Below are 24,511 nucleotides of genomic sequence, written 5' to 3' on the forward strand. Positions count from 1 at the left end.
CCTTAACTCTCGATCATTATGCTTTATCATATTCAGAATATACATGTCTTTCCTTTCTTCCTTAATGCTAGATACACCACATCCAAGGTCCCTGTCTCTATGGATCCAGGCACTCCAGTTCCTTGCCAATCTGTGTCTGTTTAGCCATTTCCTAGGGTACCCACGAAGCATAGTTTAACCATGGGGTCCTCTCATTCAGATGAGGAACAGAAGGCTGTGGGAACATCATTTTGTTACTTACTTCGTAGAAACCACGGACGAGGGCCTCTGTTTGCTGAACCACTCCTCGTTCCACCCGCCACTTAACCATTCTCTCGATGTACTCTTTTTTGTTCTTTTCTGTCACTGCTGTATTTGCCCCTCCAGATTTCAACTCTCTCTCTGTCACCTGCAGAACGAAAATAAACAGTGGTGTAGCAATGTATGGATCACATTGTACTTCAAATTTAAGTTGTACTTTGAAAAAAATGAATGAAAAATATAACAGCCATCTTTCTAGTTCTGGGCTCCGGGCCTCTTACCCATTTGCAGTAGATACAAGAAGGATAATGAGGAGCACCTCCTCAGTCCTAGTCTTATCCCCACATGAAGCTTTCAGTTACTCCCAACTGTGCCATCACAGATTAATCTGGAGAGCTTACCATCTGTAAGCCATGTACAATGTGCTGCTCTAGCCCCTCTTTTCATCCTTCTCCTCTCCCCGCAACAAGCTGCAGAGATGGTGACAACCACACCAGCTTGCTACTTGCTGTAGATTATCCAAGCAATGGTAGAGGAAACAACAGGATGGAGAGGCAATGACAGTACTGGAATGGGCAGACTGTTCTGCCAACTGGAAGGGATGTCTACTTGTCTCTTAGGCAACGAGCGTTACCATTCCCCAGGTGCTAATGAAAGCATTTACTCAGAAATGCCAATAGTCAAAGTAATTCTCACAAAATGAATACTCCCAATACATGACCTAAACAAGAAGCATACAGCACCTTGCACAGATGACAAATACAGTCACTGTGGGATTCAGAGTTTTGTATCAGCCATCCAAACCTAAGAAGTGTTTGTATGTAAATAACATTTTTTTGTTTTTTAAACCAAGAGCTACAGCATTTCATTGTATTTTAATGGTTAATTCACTTGGCTTGGGTTACTAAGGCTTAAGACTGAGATGTGATTTAAGGAATCAGTCTAGATTCTACCCAGCAAGCACATACTCCTTCTCACATGTGACAGAAAACAATATTTATCTTGCAATTATTTTCACATTTAACCTAATGGATTTGAAAGGAAGAATGTTTTGCTCTCCTCTTCAATCTTCTGCTGCTATAGCAATGATGTCTAGCACAGATAGTAAATGAGCTGCATGAATACATATTCATTATTTGTATTATTTACATATTATTTATATTATTATCTATTTATTAGCCCAACAGAGAGCACACAGCATACGTAGTATTTAGGTCACTTTGCTAGAGGGATCTGTTGTAACCTTATGAATTATGGAAACACTGAATGAGTCATCTAACCTGTAGCTTTGTTGAGAAACAGCAAGAACAAGTAAGGTTGGATGTAATGAGTTAGGAATTCTTAGCTGGTTCAGGTTAAATTCCCAAATGTAAATCACTGCATCACCATTATACAAGCAATGGTGCATCATCCAGAGGATAAGACTCTGGCCCAGCTGCTGTGCTGTATTCTTCAAGACTGTGCGGCATTAAGACACATCTGTCAAAACCAAAGACTAAACGTTGCCTAGCTTTACACATGACTATTAGGTCCAGATGTTCTAAATCTCCTGCAAGACTTCTCACAAACACCTAGACATGCTGGTGATTTCTTCAACTTCTCATTATCCATGTAATTCCAAATATAATTACCTAGAATCAGAGGCAGTCAATCAGTAACAATGTGTCCCTATTTCTTCTGTTTGTTCATAGAGGCAACAACCACAGCTGTGAGCTAAAATGCAGAATCAGGTTTCAGAGTAGCAAGGAGACATTTCAGCCAACATAGCCCAATCCTTTTAGATGACTGGAGCAATTGCCAGGGCTCAGAGACAGACTGTGTCCACATATAGAGCTCAGACACAGGCCTGGAAGAACACCTTCTACTGGGTAAAAGCGTGAGAAAGTACTTAGGGTCACAAGCAACTGACACCTCTCTCTTGTCTTGTAAGTGACATTCTCATACTGGCATCTAGGCCCCACCAGTAAAAACATGTAATGCTTGGTTTGACATCATATCTCTGCTATTACAGTAGTGCTCCAGGCTCTAGTATGCAAGAAGGCTTGAAGTCCTCGCCAGTAAACTCTAGTAAAAAGGGTACCAAGAAAGAGGATTTGGCCCGAAAGGCTTAAAAGCTAAATACACATCAGAGAGTAGACAAGAAAGAAAAAATGAAAGCAGTAGTGACTGGTCTGTAATAAAGTCATCATGGAAGCAGGACAAAAGGGCTGTAACTGATCTATAGCACACAGCTTCTCAAAGAGCCACTATTTCTTGTTTCCTTTACCCAGCCCTTGAAATCCAGCTTCTCAAATATTAGCAGAGCTCCCGCTGTGATCTACACTTGCACATGTATCCAGCAAAGCAATGCTTAGATGGCATTTAAGTGGTCAGATATTCTTGGCATGCAAGAATTTCCAACTGGGATCCATCTGTAAGCATAAGATGTGGCTGCAATTTCTTCGTTATTTTGCTGTCAGCACTTAGCAAATTTCAGAAGGGAGAAAAATCTCACTTTCACTTAGGGTTTTTGGATTCTGACAGTCATACTACACAGCGAGAACCATTTTTTCCCCCCATCACTAGATCTAGCAAGGTTAGTGTCTAGTACATATAAAGTAAAGTACTAGACAACATGGCATCAATATCTGGCTTTTGGTGTTCTTTTGCTTTCCTATCACGCTATCTACAACAGATTGTGATTTTTTTTTTTTTTCCTATTTTCTTTGGAGACATCTCTTATCTTCCACAACAGACTCTGGCATAGTTGTCTAGCTCTTTCCTTTGGGGAGAGCATAACAAGTAATTAGTGTGCCAAACGTTACCTTCAGATGCATCAGGGCGCTTCAGGTTGAGATTCTTATTCAACTTCGTAGTGTTCCAATGTAAATACAAACTTGTCTCATCTGTCTTTGTGAATATGTCTGTGTGTTTCTCTCTGTCTTTGTGTATTAGTCTTATATAGCCATACCTTCCAGGGAAATCACCGTACTGTCAACTGGATGTCGTGCAAGCTCTCAGCAAAAAGCCCACAACACCCCCTCCCGCTCCCACATTTAACTCTATGGAAAAACAGTTTTACGATTCCTACGGAGGCTTCTTACTTGAATTCTTCTGCCCCATCCTTCTCATTTCATCCACCCTTGAGTCTACTCATCCTTCAGGACCTTGTGCTATAAGCAGACCAAATCCAGTTTTGAAAAGATCCCTTGAAGTCTTGCTTGCCTTCTGTTACTTTCAAGCTTAGAGCTGAGCAGCCCTTTTACACTCAGGGCCAGAATTCCTCCCTTCAGAAACTTGTCTAACTATCCCCTAGCTCTCAGAGCTAGCCTAGCTCCATGCAAACTCCTCCTGTCAACTTTATTTACAAGGGGTGAGAGCCACTGTCTCTATATTCCACCTCCTCTCTCTGCTCCCTTTGACACCGTGTCTTTGCCCCCACATAAGTTAACTTCCATCCCTTGAACTTCTATGGTACTTGGTGAGCTTGGCTCCTCAGAAGACCTTGAAGGTCCTCAATCTTGGTCTGAATATTGCTTTGGGCTCCTTCAAGGCTTTGCAGAAATAGTTATAATCTAGCAAGGGTAACAACAGCAGAGAGCTCCTGGGCTTCAGTTCAAGGCAAAGAATCCCACAGGAGACACTTGTTGTGGTAGCCAGTCTGCATTGAAGCCGGGGTTGCACCCTATTTAAAGATACCGTTACCCAGATCAGCTAGGTTAAAGAGAATTGTCTGACTGAGGCAGAGCTGAGTGGTAGAAAGTGTAATAAATGGATATATATACCAAGTTGTTAGGTAGGTGTGAGGTAAGTAAGAGGCACAGAATCTAACAGGGAGATATCAGACAAAATAATGGTGAGAGCTGCCAGGTCCTACACCACCTGCCCAATGTTTTTGTTTCCTCCTAAGCCCCTATCCTTTCAGTCACATCAGCTTTAAGTTACATTGCTCACATTCACCGCATGCCACATCTGCATCAGCTACACCCTGGAGAGAAGAACCGCACTCCACTCCCAGAGCATTCCTCATGCTCATCAGTGTGTGGCTCAATAGGCCTGTAGGGGGGCTGGTATTTTATATTATACACCCTAAGAATAAACATCTGCATTGAAACAGGTGGCTTGGAAGAAACAGAAGGCAGGAGAAGAAAATGTTACTGAAAAGCTGAAGGATCTGTTCTGACAGAAAGATGTTCATTATGCTCAACTTTGTCAGCTTCAAATTTGCTTTTCAGATGTTTTGCATAGCTGTGCTCACCTGTCCAAACACCTCCTCGTTCACTGTGAAGGTGAGATCCAGGATATCTGTGATGTTATTATCCTTCATCCACTGCAAGCTCTGATGGAACTCTTCATCCAGGTACTCTAAGTCACTTAAATCACACGGCCTGATTGCAAGGCAAGAAAAAAGACATAGCTGAATATATGACCCCAGGACTATTGGCAGGATGACTTACTACTACGAATGTGAACAAATTTATGCCAAAGATCCGACATAAAGCTGGTGTTCGTTTGATTTTGTTAACATCAAAGCCTGTTACGCTGACCCTCTTAAAACAGTTCTGCAACTGCCTGCTTCACATGGCTGGGCTCAGGGCCGAATCTGCCGGCTGCCTGCACTGTCTGCCGTCAGGAGGCACCCCCGGGGCTTGATTTGCTGTGAATCTTTGGGATGCCCTGCACCTCAGAGCACACACGTACCTTCAGTTTGGATGGGCTCCACCACACCGTGCCTGGCTGCTCCCATGTATCTGAGCACACAAGACTGACATAAGGCAGACCACGCAGCCTAAGTTTCAGCTAATAAGGAGCCAGCCTCGTTTGCTGAAAGGGCAGGTGGGTGTTATGAGCAGTCTGGTTTCACACCTTCTAAAGGGGCAATGCAGGCAGCACTCCAGGTTTCAGGCTATTTCCGCACTAGTTCAGATACAATATAGATATGAGTGTTCAGACCCCAGCAATACTCATTGTTAAAAAAACAAACCAAAACAAAAAAACATGTTAAAAAGCTCAAAGAACTGTTAAGACAAATATCTTTACTGATCTAGAATCATCTTAATTAATAAACTATTTCAGCTGAGCTTTATTCTGCTCTCTGTCATTTAACTGCAGCCTTGACTTACTACTTCTGGCGTTTCTTACTGCCACAAATTTTATGTACCTTGTCTTACTGCAGTCTATCAATTAAAGAGGGACAGATTGTCAATTAAAGTTAACCTTACAAACTTGACATTGAAAGTAATATATTACCGGTAGCTTCTGCATACTAATATAAAACCCAGTAGAAGACCAAAGAGGAACAGTCACTGTTTATATCTACATTAGCACTCTTAATTGACCTGAGTTGTGTTTTAGTATGAAAATCTACTCCACCAGTGAGGCATGAGAAATTATGCATACTTCTGAATACGACCTCCCTCCTTTTTTTGTTATTTTGTTTCATTCTATCAAAGATGATTTTCATTCTTCCATATAGTTGAAGTTTGATTAACTTTTCGTCATCAGCAAACCCTGGAATTATGGGTCAGTACTTTCAAATGGGGGTTCCCAAATGTCATACCTATTATGCATTTCTATCAACACAGTGTTTATGAAAGGCAAGTTCTTAGACAAAATAAAGAAAAATTAAAACATGTTTGGTTTCTATCACAGACCAACCCATGGAGAGCAGAAATAACTCGAAGGTCAGAGTGCTCAAAGCAGCTCCCCAAGGGGCTGTGTCTCTGCAGGACTCACTGCGGGATCACTGTTTCTGCATGGTTGCATGCTTATACTTACAGCCTTAGTAGTGCTTTGTAGAATGGCCTTGTGAAGAAAGCATCAAGAAGGTACTGATGAATGAGAGCAAGGCCAAGAATACGACCGCTGAACCTGAACCTGGGATATAAAAATGCAGAATAAATGAAGTGTAACTCAAGACACGCAGCACAGAAACTTACACAGATAGCAACTGTTTTTTTGTTTCTGACTTGAGTTTCTTACAGTTATCCACTTATTCTTTTTTTCTGAGCAGATACCTAACATCACCCCTCCCACCTCCAATCAATAATGTCTCTCTTCTTGATTCACCTCCTACAGTACCCATATGTGCAGCTGGCATGTTATATGCTGTCCTGTGCCAAACCAATACACGTTCTGAAGACTCACCTTCTGTGATCTTTAGTTGAATGCTCTGATACAGACCAACTCCACCAAACACAATATTAAGACATACTGTAATACTCCACCGCAGCAGAAAACATACTATCAAAACAACTGCAAAGGATATTTGGTGAATCGGTACATCCAGTTTCCAACTGGTTACAATCCTTTCCAAGGGCAGCCTTTAAAAGGGTAGTGCAGTTGACTTTATACAGGGAAACTGCAGTTCAAATAAGTTAGCTGTTGTGACCAAGGACGCATTAAAACCAGCATCTAAAGCTCAGGCAAGCTGTCCCCACTTTCTTAACAGTGATGCTCAGCTGTCTGCAGTATTTATATACCCTTGTGTTTGTTTCCGTTTTCTAACAACCACCCCTGGTCCTGCTCCAAGTACACTCAAATAGTGCCCTGCCCATTACAACCTGTGACTTGCAATGATAAGCCATTACATTTTTCTTTCTATTATTTATTCTATGGCTTAATAGATATTCTTCCATCAAATCTGGTTTTAAATCAGTAATCTCAGACAGAAAAATAGAGAACTGGTGTGAATCCAGGTGAGTTCATTTTTTGTAAAAAAAACCAACCCCCATCACCATCCAAAACTTTCTTATTTGTAAAAAAGGACAAAAAAATTTCCAAACATCCCAACTGTAAGCACTCCAAGCCTGAGCTGACTAACATCAGTTTTATTGCACAGAAGATGAGAAACTGAACAAAAAGCCAAGAAACCGTTCCTTCTACTACAGGAATCGATGCAAAGACCCCCTCCTGCATATGAATGAAACATGAGTCTCATTGTAATAAAACCAGTGCAGAATATCCATTCACTCAACTCTGTGCTCATGGGATGGAACAACAAGTGCTTAGTATGTCAAATGGGGCACAGAATAGCATGCTGTGGGCCCAATTAGCTTTTACATCACCATGGGAGCTGCCTTCGGCTCCCCTGCATCCCAGAAAGTTGCTTATGATACGCAGCTGACTGCTAACAGAAGAGTGATTATATTACCCCCTTACAGCTGTTTCCACAGCAGCAACAAAAGGCAGCTGTTGGGGCTCGTTAGGACCTGCTTCACTTCACGTGTGCTCCAGCACCAGGTTTCCAGCAAAAGGCAACGAAAAGAGGGGGAGCTGACACAATGAAAGCACAGTGGAGGCCAGACAGCTCAAAACCCAGAAATGCTGAGCCTGTAATCCATCAGTTTTATAGCACCTTCAGGATCTGTAATCAAGTCTGTTTGTTCTAAATAACCCATGTCGGCTTTTTTGGTTTTGTTCTTCACCACCCCATCCATCCCTACACATTTTGAAAGCAAACACTGAATGGAAATACTATGAGCACTGGGTGTTCCTCGCCACAGGGCTCACCTCACGGCTACTCCACTGTGCAGTGTGGGGCAGGCAGGAGCCATGTAGAATAAGGTAAAGCTGGAAAGTAAGTTGCCAAGAAAGATTTGGGAATGCTCTCTCTGCTAAGAAATTGCTTGAACGTGAACAGCATCAACTTTCTCCTTGCTGCTTGTATCACTTCGGTACCTCTAAGCAGCTTTGAGGGCATTCACGCAAAGCTGATGTGAAAGGGTAGCGTGCTTAGATCAAGGTGTTTACAAGCACGAGCACATGTTACAGTAGCTGTTAATGGCAAATTGAATCAGTGATTTACGGCAGAACTGTATCAAACCATCCAAAAGCCTCGGGCAGTGTTTTGGACTCAGTCTGGTGGGTCAGCCTAAGCAAACGTGGGCAGAGCAGCAATAGGTCGTGTGGTCCATCAGCCTGGCTTTGCACTTGCAGCCCTCTGGGACACACCAGGGCTCACTCAAACTTGGGGCCTGACTGCGGTTCCTCAGTTCCAGTCCTTGCAATGGTACTGTGTAGGAAAACACATCCAGTGCTAACTGGTCTAGACAAAGGAGACGAAATAATCAACAAGACAGTGCCACTCCTGGTGCCTGTCGATACAATGGATACAAAAGCTACGTTGCAGACTGTATTTCTTGGCAGCTCCATATCACCCCAGCACACACAGTGCTTGGTGGCCGAAGCGTGTGAGCTCCCCAGCCCACAAACCCTTCTATCCCTGCACAAAGCTTTGGTATCTCTGTAGAGACTTGCTATACCTGACTCTCTGACCTGAAGAGTGGTGAAGAGAAGGTCGCCTTCTCCTTGCCCATTCTGGATGGGGCCTGGGACCACAGGTGACGCTTCTGTGGTCCAGCAGTGCGCTGAGAAATAGGGACCACGGTTAGTCAACGGGTACCTATCAAAAGGGAGGTGTTTGCTGCTGTCCTCAGAGAACAATTACACACTCTATCAGCTTGTGTGTTCATACAGTATATCAAGCTGCCACCACAATCAGCCAAACATAAACAGTCCCACTTAAAATGTATCAAAACTTACAAAAAAGCAACAAGAAACAAACTACCCTCTTTACGAAATCCAGTTAAAGCAAAACCAGGTTTTTGTGTTTATTTCTTCCTGAAGGACTCAGAGCATGGGTGAGATTCAGAAGTGGGTGAGATGGTCCCTTCAGAACACACTGGTTTTCTTGACAGAACAAGCAGCACAAAGGTAAATCCTGGCTGCAGGGCACATACCTTCCTTAAACCTGACTTACATTTATCTTTCCAGGGAAGTGTAAAATACTTGTTTGGTTTCTTTCTGGCAGAAAAGATAATTTGGGGGAGGATGGGGAACGCCAGGAGGTCTTGCTCTGGCCCCTTCTTTCAACACCCTTCCCTTTTGGAGACAATGATTGAGCCTGGGTGACGCGCTCCAGCAGGGAGGGGAAACGCAGGAGGGAGTTAATGAACAGGAAAGCAGGGAACCAGTCAGAACTAATGAGCAGGAGAGCTGCTCTGGTATGACTGCCCGTTGACACCGCTCGGCCACTCAAAAAAGACATTGTGTGCACCTGTTTTCTGGCTTTTAACAGCCCTACTCTTTGACCCATTTGCAAACGTTTCCACGCTACCAAGCTAACTCCCTTTCCTTCTGGAGGCTGCAGGTGCCCCTGAAACAGCTTGTTGCAAAATAACAGGCTCGTTCTCCTCTGTGGGACTCTCTGCATACTTACTGCATGTGTGTGTACACAGGGAGAGACAAATCCATATGCTCTAGCAGCGACTAAGCAATAAATTTTGCTCCAATTGCAGGTGAGTCACAGGAAATTTAATTTACTCTGGTCCTTATCATATAGCAGCAGAGTCAGGCAGGACCTGTAATGGTCCTTTGTTACAGGGCTCTCTCTTAACTGGTTGAATGAACACAGCTCTGCTCTGTATGACAGTCCTTCCTCAGAATCAGATGGAGAATGATGTACCTCAACAAAACTGTAATCTACGTGTACAGGGAAAGAATGGTTTGTATCATTCTATAGGGGATGCTTTGGTAACCATGCCTTATGGGCTAAATTGGCTATGGGATGAGAAACTCTAAATCCTAAATAGAGGAAGCACCTGGCAGGATTAAAAAGATTGAAATTCTGGCAAACCTTATCTCACCCAAACACATCAACTGTGTTTAAGTGTGCCCTTCTTGATGCAGTATCCTGCGAAAAAATATTCAAAGAAGGGCTCAAGAGAGATGAATATAATATGGCTCACATCAAATTTGAAAGTATCATTTTCTTTTCATGAGACTACTGATAACTTGCTCACATTTGTAAGACAAATTTACACATTCTGTTGCAGCAGTTTTAGAGCTTTTGACTGTTTAATCGTGCAGATGAACTTTTGGCTGCCTGAAAGACAAGCTGAACAAATGAGGCTGCACTGCGGTACAGGATTTCTGCCCTTGGCAGCTCTTCTAAGGGAGAATGACATTTGGCAGGTGGATGCAGCTGGAGAGCCTTAGTCCTTCCACAGTGGGAGACTTGGACCTAATCTCAACCATTATTAGGTACCAGAGAATCCAAAAAGGGGAAAGCATTTAGAAGGGCCCAGTCATGGGAAAGGCTTCACTCTGAACATGCATCTTATTAGACAACAGAGAATTCAGTCATGAAACCCAGGTTTGTAGGAAACTGGGTATTGTGGGTTCCAGTGTGGTACAGCTTGTTTTAAAGGACAGTTAAACCCTCCGTTGTTATGAAGACACTCATGAGCATCCTAATGGCCAGACACTACTGATTAAAGGAAGTAAAAATCCATTTTTGTAGCCTTAAATATTGTGATTTCTAATCTTGTGATTTGGGGGAGGGAAGGGGATGACACAGAAGAAAACTTACTGATTCAGGACTTCTGAATTTTGGCGGAATCCCCAGCAGTAGCACTTTTTAAACAAAGAACAGTATTTTTTTTAATACAAGGAAGTTCTAAGAGCATGCATTTTGCAAAAAAGTCAACCGGATGGTTACAGCAACTCTGCCTGGCTTGTACACTACAAATTTTAAGCAAAACTGGCAGTGTGGTACATGCACCAGAGATCCGTGTCTGTATGTTCACAGCACATATCCTTGTGTTTGCTCAGTGCAGGACATGATCATCGTGTCCTGTAATGAGCTACATTGACACAGCAGTAACCTAGCAGATCAGATCACCTTTACAAACCCTTGGCAGTGGATCAAACCCACACCTCTATCAGCCTTCATTTACAAATGCCTGCCTTTAATTTGGTGTGCATGTTTAACCCCTACTCACATAAATGACAGAACATTTGAACGGTCTAATGTGATGACGTGAAGCAATCTGCTGTCAGAAAGGTTAGCCATGCAGGCTGGGATAGCTAATGCCATTCTATTTATCCAACTTGCATCTGCAAACCTTGCAGACCGCCTCTCTGCCACCATGTCATTTGGTGGTGTGGCAAATTTGCTCTGCGTATCTGCAGGCTCAGAGGCTGACACCATGGCATTCCAGCACGATGCCTCTTCAGTTCAGGAATCTGATGAGCTCATGTGTCACTACTACGAAAGGAATGGCTCTTACGAAGGCCAGGAGACAAAAGTCTACAAAGTCTCAGCACATTAAAGAGAAAAGGTAAAATAATTCCTAAATTAGTCCTGGAGGAGAATTCCAGTCTAAGGAGTAATAAGATCATTGTTGGCTCATTTTCTTTTCTTATATGCGTCTTTACTATGAAGAATTCTCAGAGAGACAAAATACAATGTTGGGTCACCCATACATGGCATCTTCCAATGTGCTGAGGACTTAACCCACTTCTTCTGACAGCTAACTACATTGGCATCCCACCTGAGAATGTGCTCTGGATCCCCACACACTTCTTCTGAAGGAATGGTAACGGCCCACCCGACCAAGTTTTGTTGTTTTCTTTCTAACTTGCTTTGAGTTATGTTCTAAACACTGAAATGCATCTTTATCTCAGACATGGTCAGAATTCATTCCAGATTTTCAGACAGTTACTGAGTTTTTAAGAGGAATCTGCATAATTCCTCACTATGAAACCACAGAAAATTCTGTCAGGTAAGCTTCATTTTCAGTCCATTTTCCAAATTAAAACCAAAAGGAAATGCTTTATGAGTGCTGACATGGAGCAACTGTTCGTGCAGCTTTCCAGCCTGGAAACTGATGGATGTTAAACAGTTACAGTCTACAGGGATTTATCCTTGCCGCCCCTGCAAATGTTACTGGGACATTAATAGAGGATACATTCTACTTGGAGCAAAAGCATTTTGTTCAGGCACCAGAAGATGAAACGGCATATTCCATGAGTCCCTCTTTGATAATACTCTGTCTGCTTACTATTCCTATAAAACTTCTGAGATTTAATTATATTTTAAAGGAAATGTGTAACACTCATTTAATAAAGCACTAACCTTTCTTAAGTAGCCCTGATTGTAAAGTGTATGGAAGTGGAACAGCGCAGCAGGCCTGCTTGCAGAGTGCCATAAAATACAAAGAGGATGTTCAGAGATGTGTGAAATATATGTGCATCACCCCATGAACTGAAATTAATCAAGAAAAGAAAAGAAAAGAAAAGGATGAAAACTGATATTCAGAGAGAAAAACAATCTGGTACAAATAAACTTCCATTAGGCTTCAAATCCTGAACTTGATTTCAGGTGAGGGTGTACAGGAGTGAGCCTTCTCTTGCCAGCCTTCCTTGAGATATTTTTACTTTTGCTGGGTACGTGAATTTCATACGATGAATGTATTTATGTAAGTCAACCTCTCAGTTTATTGCTAAATTGTGCCTAAATTTTCAGCTGCAGAAGGCCAGTGCAATACTGACACTCCAATAAGTGCTTGTCCTACTTTTATTTTCTGGATCTATCTGCAAATGGAACACAACATTTCTGTTTCTCAGTACTAAAGGGTAACCACATGAAAAAGAACTATTGCTTACACACGATGGAAATGTGAACTATTAATGTCCTTCTAAATCTCTGGAGCTCACGTACCCTGACTTAGCAACTAAACCTCAAACAATTCCTGCAACTTGATTTACCAGTAACCGAAAAACAATGACATAATGCAAACCTTATTGCTTCTTCATTTAATCTAATCAAGTCCTTCAAGCCTTTTCCTCGTCTCTAACCTAGCTATGTTGCATGTTCACTCAAAACGCCTTTTCATCTTCCTTATACCCTGGCTACACCCACCACAAAAGAACTGTCAGAAAAGGTTAAAAGACTAATTGAGTCACAGAGAAAAAAGCACGATTTTATCAGGAAAGCTGTAGGCTGTTCTGCTTTTTCCAGAAAAATGAGGGGCAAAGATAACATAGATAAAGGAAATTCACAGCATCCCCTCAGGTTTCTCTTCAACAGCTATCAGATATTCAGGTTCTCTATCAAACAGCTGCTTTTGGGAGACCTCCTTAGTTTAAGCCCACAGTGGCTCCAGGTAAACGCTCACACAGGGGAACAGTTACAGCTGCATTTGCAGAGCCCTGCATCCAAGTTACCAAGCCCCATGCCGAGGGGGAGCCGCACCGGCTCCTTGCACATCAGGTGAACCGCGTCAGACGTTATTGCTGCGGATACAGAACTGAGCAAACCCGGCCCTGGGCCTTCCACGGCGCGAGTCAGCACAGGCACGCCAGGCTCCACGTCACCGCCCGGCCCAGCACCAGGGACTCCAGCCATAGGCAACAGAGAATTGATTCCAGTTCTGCCTATAAACTAGTAAAGAGATTAATCAAGTAGATGGTCTCTCTCTAACAAGAAATCTGTGCTATGTTTTATTTATTACAATATTTTATTTATTACTCATGTAATTTATTCATTATTCATTATTATGGCATCTATTTATGTCATTTGAGCAGTAACAATGAAGTTCCATCAGCATTGTGTTTTGGAGGAGGAGAGAAGAAGCGTGGCCAAGTGCCGGAGTGGCTGTCTCTGCTTGCAGAACTAACCTCATGGACCATAACCTACAATCATCCTCCCCCGGGAGAACCCCTGGCAAAATACGGCAGCAAAAATGTGACTAACCTTCATCAGAAACTGGTCTGCTTGCAGGGCTTAGCTTATCCTGCCGGCACAACGGATAAAACAGACTGGGCCTGTAAGACTGTTGACAAACTCTCCTCCAGTTCTGCCCAGTACCTACAGAGGAGCTGCAGGCTGAGGTATGAACTACTGGCTAGAAGACTGCAAACCTCTACATTTTGCAACTCCCAGATCCCAGACGGTATTTGTGACTGGCCGATCTTTTACAAGCAGCTTACAGAGGAGATCAGTGCCAGTGCTTCATTTGACAAATGAGAAAACCTAAGCGCAAAAGTAAAATGACTTCTCTAATGTTATCCAGAGAACAATTGGAAGAGACAGCAATGGAGTCCCAGCCCTCAGAGTCCCAGCTCCATTTTAGTTGTTTAGTCTGTTTGACATTTTTTACTTTCTTGCCTCCCTTAAAAGGCTAGGTTATTTTGTGAATCAGCTCTAGTTTATGAGCAGCCCCTTATGGATCAACTCAGTCTGATGCATATGGGTTGATTTTTAAGCCAGCAACAGAACATTTTTATCAACGGATTTTGATCTTTCAGTCAAACCTTTTAGAAAGGCTGCTGGTGGGGCACTTTGTAAACCAATGTTTCAGTAAAGTTTCATACATTGCATGATTTTATGTTTGCTTTCCTTAGCCTTGCCATGCGTTGAAAGAAAATAGTCAAGCTACAGGGAAAATCCATAGATTTATTCACCTGTGAGACAAGTGGGCCAAGCACAACCAAATGACTGCACGTCGTCCTGGTTTCAGCTGGGAGGGAGTTAATTTTCTCAGTAGCTGCTGCAGTGCTGCGTTTTGGATGTGGTGTGAGAACAGCATCGATAACAGATGGGTTTAGCTGCTGCTGGGTGATGTTTATGCTAAGTCAAGGACTCTTCAGTTTCTCAGGCCCTGCCAGGGAGAGGGCTGGAGGGGCACAAGAACTTGGGAGGGGACACAGCCAGGACAGGTGACCCCAGCTAGCCAAAGGGCTATTCCATACCCTGCAACGTCATGCTGAGTATATAAACTGGGGGTGGGGGGTGGGGGTGGCCGGGGCCTTGGGATCGCTGCTGGGGGAGGGGCTGGCCATCGGTCACCGGGCGGTGAGCGACTGTACTGTGCATCACTTGTCTTCCCCCTTCCCTTTGGATTTTGTTCCTCTCCCCTTCTCCTTCCTTTTCATAATTGTTATAATCATTATTATCATTATTGGTTTTACTTCATTTTATTTCAACTATTAAATTGTTCTTAACTCAACCCTTGAGTTTTATATTCTTTCCCTATTCTCCTCCCCATCCCTCGGGGTGGGGGAGTGAGCAAGCGGCTGCGTGGTACTTAGTTACCAGCGGGGGTTACACTACGACACCCATTTTCCTGCGTTGGGTAACTATGAGCACTGAAGCCGTAATAACGGACTTATTCCCAGTCAAAGGCAGCACATCCTTCCCAGCCGCTCTGGGGTATTTAAGCATGAGTGAGACTGTTCAGTATAAACTCACCGGCAAGCAGCCAGGAGCGTTTGCAGCACGTGATGAAGCGCGATGCAGATAACCTCAAGCTAACTGCACACGGCTGCCTGCAGTGCAGAGCTGTGCAGCCATGCACTGGGGTTTGTACTGCGTTGCAATTCAGCTAGTGATCCCCGCACTCGTGGGATGAGGTCCCTCAACTGAGTAAACAAAGAAATCTGTGCGCTGAAATTCAGACATGCTATTAATTGTTTTGACAGTCCATTTTAGGTCTTGTTTTGCAAGTCGCTGGACACCTCCAGCTTTTATTAATACCACTGCAAACTGACAGCTTCAAGCCTCTCCTGTGAGCATGCAGAATGCAGCAGACCTGGACCTTTGCGTTGCTGTTCTGAAGCGCAAAAAAATTTTCAATTTTTCCTTATCAGTCTCTCCAATCCAATTAATTAACTCCAGTTTCTAGTCTGTCTTTTCCAGAATGCAAGCCATAAGCTACAATGTAAAAAGCTTCCTTCCATGAGGCACAAGACACTGATTCTTGTTACTAGATACATGTTTTTTCATAGAGGTTGTACAGCCTCTCATTTTTTTTTTCTCATCCTTCATAATTTCATTGAGACGTTGAAAAATATTCCTATCCCAAGTTGGGGCAAACTGACAAACTTGACATTGCCCTTCTTCCTTTAAATACAATCAGATAAGATCAATTTAAATCTTTCATCTTCCCTTTTTCTGCATTTTAATGTAATACTAAAACATACTGAACATAACTAACATATTGAAATGAAGCATAATTTTCAAAGGACAAATGAAACTTCTAACTTTCAAAATATTCCAGGGAGATCCCTACACAAAGAGAAATGCCTTTTCTACTCAAAAATACCCCAAATGAATTTGGGTGATTTACTGAAAACAATTCTGCTCCACAAGCAGTCTTTCTTTGGATGTATGAATTCTGTTTACTAATAAAAAAGGTTGGGGTTTTTTTTGGAATTTCTGCACCTGCTGTACCTGACTTTTCTTTACGTTACTGAAGTCTGAATAAAATGTAGTGAGAAATAAGGAGGGGCAGAGATGGCTGAGCAACACTTCACAGGGGCAGCGCAGCCTTGCCGTTCTGGTGCGGCTGGAACAAGAGATAGGAGGACATTCATCACTCCTTGGGAGTTTTTCACCACTACAAATGAACGCACCGTCAGTGCCCACCCTGATGCTTCCCTGCAGGCCCCCGTGCTCGCAGGCACTGTGGATTTTACCCTCTTCTCCTCTACCACACGCGAAGGGGAGACGCTACAGAGATCTGCCTGTGAAGTCTCCCATCTCTGGGCAAATTTAATCCACAGTGTTGCACAAGACTAAATGGCCTTACGCAAGGGAAAAACCATAAAGATGACTTTTGTAAATACCCAACAAAACAGAACAACCGCCTTTCCCTCAAACCAAACTGTAATTATGGAAGCAGTGCTAGACACTATGAGATTCGGAGAAGGGAAAGGGAGGAGAGACAGAGACAATTCTTCTTTCAACCCATGTGACACCACCATCCAGATTCTCAAAAGAACTTGAGAAAAGTCCTCTACTAACAGACAGAAAGTCAAGAATAAAGTAAATATAAAGCAGAACCTTTTTAATAAAAAGGTTGCTGTAGAAGCTCAGTTAGGGAGAATGTGTTTTTTCTCCTTCAGTTTGGTTTGCCTTTAATCTTCCAATTCCTCCTGACCCTTAATAAATAATTAACCAGCTGTTGAGGCAGGCCCTACGTGATATAGTCATACATCAAACTTAATAGGAAAATCAAAGTTTACTTAAGTACAGAAGGTATTGAAAGAGATCACAGCAGAGCAGCAAGAAGGCATTTCAGTAACGTACCCTTTTCACATAGTGAAAAGACCTTATAAAATTATTTCAGCTGCATATTTATTTTATTATCATTCCTGTCCAGAAGATTTACAGTAGTGCTTGAAAATTTTTCATGCAAACATGATTTATTTAAAATAAGATATTGCTAGTAATTAAAATTTATAGTGTAATGTAACATTAAATGCTTTGGTTTTCTACGGTGCCTTTCATCTGAGAATTTCAAAGTAGTTCAGAGCATTAGTGTACATCAAATGGATTTCAAGTTGATTACATACTAGGAAATCTCTTTAGATGGAAACTGAGGCAAAGAGGTAATCATCTGATTTCAAAACCAACTGGATGTTGCTGGATGCCCCACTCTGGGGAGCTACATCTGAACTGATTTTTAAGAAGATGATTATTCAGTGTTGAGCATAAACAGGCCCCTTCAGGATAGCTCTTCTAAATTCATTCCCCACCTAAACGCAGACCCACACAACTGGCCCACTGGAGCCCCAAGCCAAACTCGGTGTTTCTGACTCCCTCAATAAAACAGGTATCGGGCCATACGTAGGTTGCCTGCCACAACAGTTGACAAATTAGAAATAAATGAGTAGTTCAGGCCACATATTCCCCAGAGCTACTTTCAGTCAGTGGAGAGGAGTTATGGCTGCTTGCAGACCTCCTGCTTAGATGCTGTGACTACATTTCTCCACTGTTTCTATAAAGAGCCACAGAATGTGTCTAAATCCATCATATGAGCCGGTCATCGTCTGAATACAACCCATTAGGTCATAAGGCAATTTGTCACTTTCTTTAAAAACACTTTAATTGAAATAAGTCATTCTCCATGTAGCAGGACTAGTGGAGCTTTGTTTCCTACAGATCTGTCTCTGATGGCTCTACATTACAACACTGCAAGAGCTCCACTTCCACCTACACATCTCTGCTAGCACTTGGCATGCTCTGGAGCATCTCCAGTTTCTTCCCTCTGCCTGCCCAAGCTTTCGCAGCTCTCCCTCACATCCTCAAGCTACTGAGTGAGATGCTATAGCTGGTTTGCAGCCTGCACCTGTGATGGACCTGTCAGCTTGTTGGTGCTAACTGGCCAGCTGAGAAGCCAAACAGCTCACCAGCCTGCCCTCACTGAGGCATCCTTCTGCACATCTATCCTTTACTCAGCCCCCAGGTTTGCAAAGCTTTTAGGCCATTAGTATCTTTGAGATGTTTACCTTCCTGTCACATAGGTCTCAAACTGATTAGGAAACTGTCTGATGGGCAGGCAGGGCAACTGCACAAAGCACAGCTCCTAATGAAATTGGGTTAAGAAAACTGACCAGGCTCTCCAAGGAGAAAGAACAGCTGAGGCTGCAACATTCTTGGTTCTTCTTGGGTTTATTAAAACAAAAAAAAAATGGGATAAATAATACCCTGGATTCTTTGGCATGCTTGAGATGGATAGTGATGGCCGCGTGGTTTCTCGTTTACATGAAATAAATGAAAGGGAAGGTCAGAGTCTGGCTGGGGTTGTACCCGCGCAGCACTGCGCAGGCAAAGGGAGCTTGCTCTGCTCATGTGCCAAGCTTGCCAGGGCACGTAAAAGCGATCGAGGCAGTGCCAAGCCTGAAGTAATCCCTGATGGGAGGCAGCATATATTTTCTCGGCTCAGTGTTGCAGTAACCACACCAGCTGGCTTGGAGCAGAGGGGATGCAAGTCTGTGTCTGCATGGAGAGTGGGTGCAACAGGCTTGCATCCGCCTACAGAATATGATGTAGAAATACATGCAAGTCTTCTGTCTGACTCCATTCGGCAGCATGGACCAAGGGGTATCGGAGGGCAGAAGGAAAGGTGAACTATGGGAACTTAATGAAGAAATTCCTGCCTCAAAGCAGTTCCAAATGAGCATTAAGTAAATGGAGTTCATTAGGACACTGCAGCCAGGAATCAGCCTACAGCTTCTGGGGACCTGGGCCACTGGGCCTGACTATCACATCGTATTTGTGGTCTTCAGTAGGGTTCTGCACAAAAACATTTTACTCACAAATCTTCAACTTTCTAATAAGGTTCTGCAAACAAAATGTATTAAATTTCATTTAAAGAAAAACAAACAGACAAACCCGATCAGGCCTTTTCTGAGATGGATACAGAATGCTGAGTATGATTAACAAGCTGTAAACACCTCCAAGTTAACTGTGACACTGGGGTACTGCTCTCTGGCTGCATAAATGTCACAGCAAGGTCTGCAAATGCCTAATTGTTAAAAAAGACATGCTGTCATTAATTCACTAGGAAAACACAGAAAAACATGTTTCAAGTTAGCATCCCTCAGAACTCCAAATGAATGTCTGCAAATGATTTTATCTGTCTAGGCCATCTGGTCTTCTATGCAGAGACTGGGCTTCTTTTCACATTTCTGGTTATGGTTCCACATTTACAAACATGCAATGAACTAAACATTCCAAAATAGATGATGTGACATGGATTGCTGCAGCAAGTCAGATAAAATATCAGGCAAGTGATCTGGGGACGAAAAGTCTGGTGCAGATGACCGTGCTATGGGTACAGTGCTGTCTCTCAAAGAAGGGTGCATTAAATTATCTTACTGGATTACTCAGGGGAGCAGGACCACTGTGAAGGAAAACTCTGGCCCACTCAAAAGATACGAAAAAGAGAGACTGGATTTCTACCTCACAGCAGATGGTGAACACAATGTTTTGTGAACTGAGAAGATGATGCATTTGTTGCCACTGTCAGATTAAGTACTCATAGCAGGGAGGGAAAAATCACAAGAAAACACTGAGAGTTGCCTTATTCTAAGAAGCGGAAATTCTTACGCGGTATTTTGATGACAGCCAAATCACAACGTCTGAAATGGGTAGCTACATGAACAATGAAACAGCACAGAGTTAATTCTCTTCGGGTTTGGTGAAGACAATACAGAAATAGTCACAGAAACAAACATTCAGTTTACTAATTTGCTTAGCTAGAGCTGAGTAGGGAAGGACTATGGAAAATGACAGGCAAAACAAACACCGGAGGAAAACCACAGTGTATCACAGCATGATTACGCAAATCATTTTGTGACAATAGAGTGAATGAGATGCAGTGGAAAGACACCAGCAACTTTCAAGAGCCCTTGAAAATGCACCCTGAAGAAGGCAGGGGGAGTAACCAGTGACCCACACGAAGATTTGAGACTATGCAAACCCTGGAACTAGGTATTTTGTTCCCAGAATTCAGAAAGACATTTCCTCTATCTATTATGCATCAGGATTCTTCTTTTTTTCAAGGCTGATTTACCCATCCAACCTTTTCCTATTTACTTATTTTTGGTGAAAACCAGAACTACAATATTCAATCAAACCTTAGTCATTTAAATCAAAGACAGAAACCTTTTTCATCCCAGTGAAAAAGTATCTCTATATACCATCTAATATTGGGCATCCTGGACCCCAAGTGCTTCAGTGCTGCAGAGAACTGAAAGTCAGTCTAAAATCTTTCAAAGGACTGTTAGCAGGGAGGAAAGTGAGAAGCTAATGTGGCAAGCTACTGGGAGCCATTTGTTAGTATGCAAGAACTCAGCACTATGGAGCTGTATGGAATATTACACCTCTAACTTTGCATGAGGTTGTGATAAAAACATTTAGTATTTCCCACCAGGCTGTCTCCCAGCATACTGAGCAAAACTTGAGAAGGATTCTTCAGTGACTCACCCTATTTGTTGCCCAAAACACCTGACCAAGAGCAAAGACAAGAATATTATTTCTGGGCTAAATCATATTCTTTTCACTGAAATAGTATATACCAGCTGCCACCACATTCTACCCACTTGGAAAAGGGCAAGCTAAGTGGGGGTATAAATAGTACTTTGGGAGATATTTTCAAATATTCAGGCAAAGAGCTAGACACATTACCTAGATCAGATAGAATGGCTCATTACTGGCATGGATTAAAAGCAGCTTTTCTGAGCTTCAGGTACATCCTGTAGCATGCAGATAAAGATGTGTATCATCTGATTTCCTAGGTTGAGAGATATAACTGTGTCCTTTCAGATACAGAGGGATTTAAAATGGTTTTTTTAAACTTTGAAAATGTGTGATATCTTGCATTTTGCGTGTTCAGCATGCACACGTGTTAACTGAAGGAAAAAGTCTTATTCAATGGAAGCTTGCAGGAAAGGTGTTAAATCTCAGTTTCTCCATAAATGAGAAATATTTTCCAGTCATTATGTCTCCTTCTTAACTTGGCATACATACAACTACTCTGTGCTTTGATGTGCTCATTTTGGACTCAGAATGCTGTTTGTACAAAGAGCAAGGCATGAAATAAACCATTAAAAGGGGCAGAACTGTAACTATTCAGCCAGGGAAAAAAAGAGCAGTGTATTTCTCAATTCTGCCAATATGAACAAAACTTCACATCTTTGCATTTTCTTGTATTTATCTCAAACTTGCCACCATTTGCTTAAGGAAAAAAAATGTAAAATAAATTTGAGGGAGGTTTTTTTTTGCTAGCCCTGTTTCTTAATATAGCCATGTCTGAATAGGTCTTGAAGAATTGCTGTACAGAAAAACATGGCAAGGATAGATTCCACATAAATGATAAGCCCCACAGCACCACAAGTCATACAGTTCAAGACATCTGCAAATCTAAACCAATTGTGGTTGTGTGGGTTTTATGACTGACATCAAGCTTCAAGCTTTGAAAAGAATATGAATATTAATTATCTGTGACCCTCAAAACTGATTCATCCATCTATGTTAACTGATGTCTCATAACAGATTTGGGAACAGGAAAATAATCTTTGTTTCTTGCATGTTAGAGGGAGGAGGCTCTGTTGGAATCATATCAACAAGTAAATCTGAGAAACAGAAGTTTTAGCACTGACTTGGATACGAACAAAGTTGGAGAAAGACTGCGAACTTCAGAAACCCCCATTCTTCGTGAACAAATAATGACAAGCAAGTTAGTACAGTGCCCTGAGAGAAGTTAGCCTATAAAGCCTTTATAGGACAATCGTACTCTTTGAGTTTTAAAAAGCTTAGTCCAAACCCTGTTTCAGCCGTACAGTACTCTAGGGTTACACATAAGTAGCCAAGGTCAGTCAAAAAAACATGTAGAATGTCTGGATATCTACAAGCCAATCACGAAACCTACCAGGCTAATTATAAACTGCTGGTCTCAGTCAGTTATTTCCATAACAGGTTCAAGAAGTATTTCCAAGCACTTACTGGATTGCTTATCTTCCCCTTGGGTCCTGCATCTTGCCCTATTTAGACTACTTTATGTACAAACCTCTTTGTACACAGCATTTATTTCCTTCTGCAGGCCAAAGGACTTCATTTCTCTTTTCTAAAAGAAAACCAAAAATGCCCAAAGGCCAAATAACATTCTGTATACAAGAAGCCTGTTATAGACAGATACGTGTAGTTGGAGAACGACTGTCCGAAGTGTCCAGCTGCTACTGATTTCAGAGTTAAATGCTAACAACTACAGAAAATCATATGAGGTGTCTTTCTGCTGTTCTATATGCCCAGGAGACCTTTAAAAAAATTGCCTCTTCCATGCTGAAATCTCTCAGTGAACAGAAGAACACAATGAGGGGATCAAACAAACTACATACTTTCTGCAGCAGAATTTATCCCTAAAGAAAACTGCAGCTGAACCCTTCACAATGACAGTGTTTATAGCAGATAAGAGGGCTTATTTCAAATATTGCTGAGATAAAACGGCAGCACCTTTTCTGGAGAAAAATGCCTGCTTCCAGTTTGCTCACAGTGTGGGCAGAATGATCTTGGGTTTGCACCTGCCTAAGTGGTCCCACGCCCCGAAATCAAAACACATCTTCACAAATACAGCCTCCTAAATCAAAAGTTTATCTGTGTTGTCTGTTAAGCTGAACAAAGGGCAGACTGCATTTCTTCTTGAAAAGTAAGAAGCCACTGCATAATGTCTAATGAACAGGATTGGAGTGGGAGGTGGACAAGCTGTAAGAACTAAGCTGCTCTCTTCCTGCTAACGTCAGTAGAGAAACACTCTAATGCAAGGATCATTGTTAGCACAGTGCTCCACTGCTGGAAGTGATAACACAAAAACCCCCACCAATTCAGAGCCCATGCTAGTCCCAGCAACAACCCTCTTTTCCCCACTGCTACCTTAATAGAGGTGATGGTATAACCATTTAGTTGTCCTTGATCTCCTGCCCACTGTAAGCCAAATAAGGATCTGTTTATAAGAATAGAGAGGCATGTATTATTTGCAATCTAAAAGGGGCCTGGATCACCTTTCATTTTAAAGTGGTAAAAAATCCATTTTAAAAAAGGGATCTCTGAGAGAAGCCAGTGAGATTGGTTAGACAAAGAAAAACATCATAGGAACAAACCCATGTGGCACTATTTCTTTGACACAATGAAGTCCCACAAGGGACCAAATGACGCCCAGGGTTTGCAGCCCATGTTTCACTGAACCACATCTGAAACTATCAAAGGGAAAACAACTCCCGAAGACAAACAGATCTGGAGGCAGATAGAAAAATAAGGAGATCACAACATGCATTCAGAATTTTTGATAAAGGAAGAAGATCAGCAGTTTGTCTGTTTGCACACATACTTGGTACGGTGAAGTACCTGCTTGCTCTACTGGCCTTGCCACATACAAGCTGGGATGCTCTGTCAGGGGAGAAAAGAATCCGCTTCCACTGGCCCTTTTGTAAGGCCTGTAGTAGGTACAGAGCAGCAAAGTGGCTCTTACAGAACACTGTACAGCTTCCAAGCACAATGCTGCTTGACGTACAGAAAGACCACACTTGCTATTCTTAGAAAGGGACCAAGGATATGAGGCCTGGATTAAGCAGAGCTCTTCTCCTTGTCCTTTTCAAATTCACACAGAAGTAAACAAACATCAAGTCCCAAGTAATGTGAGCCGGACACTTCTATAGTACCACCTCATCACAACTGCTTTTTCAGAGCCTGCTGTTGTATTTACAGACTCCCTTTCTTCCTTCTCCCAGCCTGCTTCCCCCTTCTTCCCAGCAGAAGCAATGACATTTGTATGCAGTCTAGTCTAAACTGGCAGCTTTTGTATTTTGCATTTTCATTTCCGTATTGCTCTAAAAGGATTGTTCAGTTCCGCGTAAAATGTTCTTACCATTCCAGGTGATTTTCAACAAAGGCAGACATGGGGCTGATCTGTACAGTGTAAGTGTCGTTGGCTGAATACTCAAACAGCCCGTAATAGGGATTGAAGAGCTCCTGAGACAGAAGGAAGAAGAATTCTCGGGAGGGGCCACTGTAGTCCAACCTGGAAAGGAAAAGGTAAGAAAGATAAAATGAGTCTCACTCCCATTTGAGCGAATTTTCTGGGTTTTGCCGACATTGGCTGCTGTCTAACACCTACCCTGTGGCAGCCACGTGTTTCTAACACGGTGTACCCCTCCTTTCAAAACT

At 42.5% G+C, this 24,511-nt stretch overlaps 1 protein-coding gene across 2 annotated transcripts in view; it reads right to left on the reverse strand.

Annotated features, from left to right (window-relative positions):
* Positions 1–24,511, reverse strand: part of HECW1 (HECT, C2 and WW domain containing E3 ubiquitin protein ligase 1) — a 258,037-nt gene that overhangs the window by 11,171 nt on the left and 222,355 nt on the right. For both annotated transcript variants that reach the window (XM_055806060.1, XM_055806061.1), the window contains 4 exons: positions 24,213–24,365; positions 5,998–6,096; positions 4,478–4,607; positions 242–388 (listed from right to left, as the gene is read on the reverse strand). In XM_055806060.1, the coding sequence (XP_055662035.1) occupies positions 242–388; positions 4,478–4,607; positions 5,998–6,096; positions 24,213–24,365 (529 nt within the window). The remainder of the gene's footprint in view (positions 1–241; positions 389–4,477; positions 4,608–5,997; positions 6,097–24,212; positions 24,366–24,511) is intronic.

This window comes from Falco peregrinus, chromosome 5 (assembly GCF_023634155.1).
Source record: "Falco peregrinus isolate bFalPer1 chromosome 5, bFalPer1.pri, whole genome shotgun sequence".
Classification (NCBI taxonomy): Eukaryota; Metazoa; Chordata; class Aves; order Falconiformes; family Falconidae; genus Falco; species Falco peregrinus.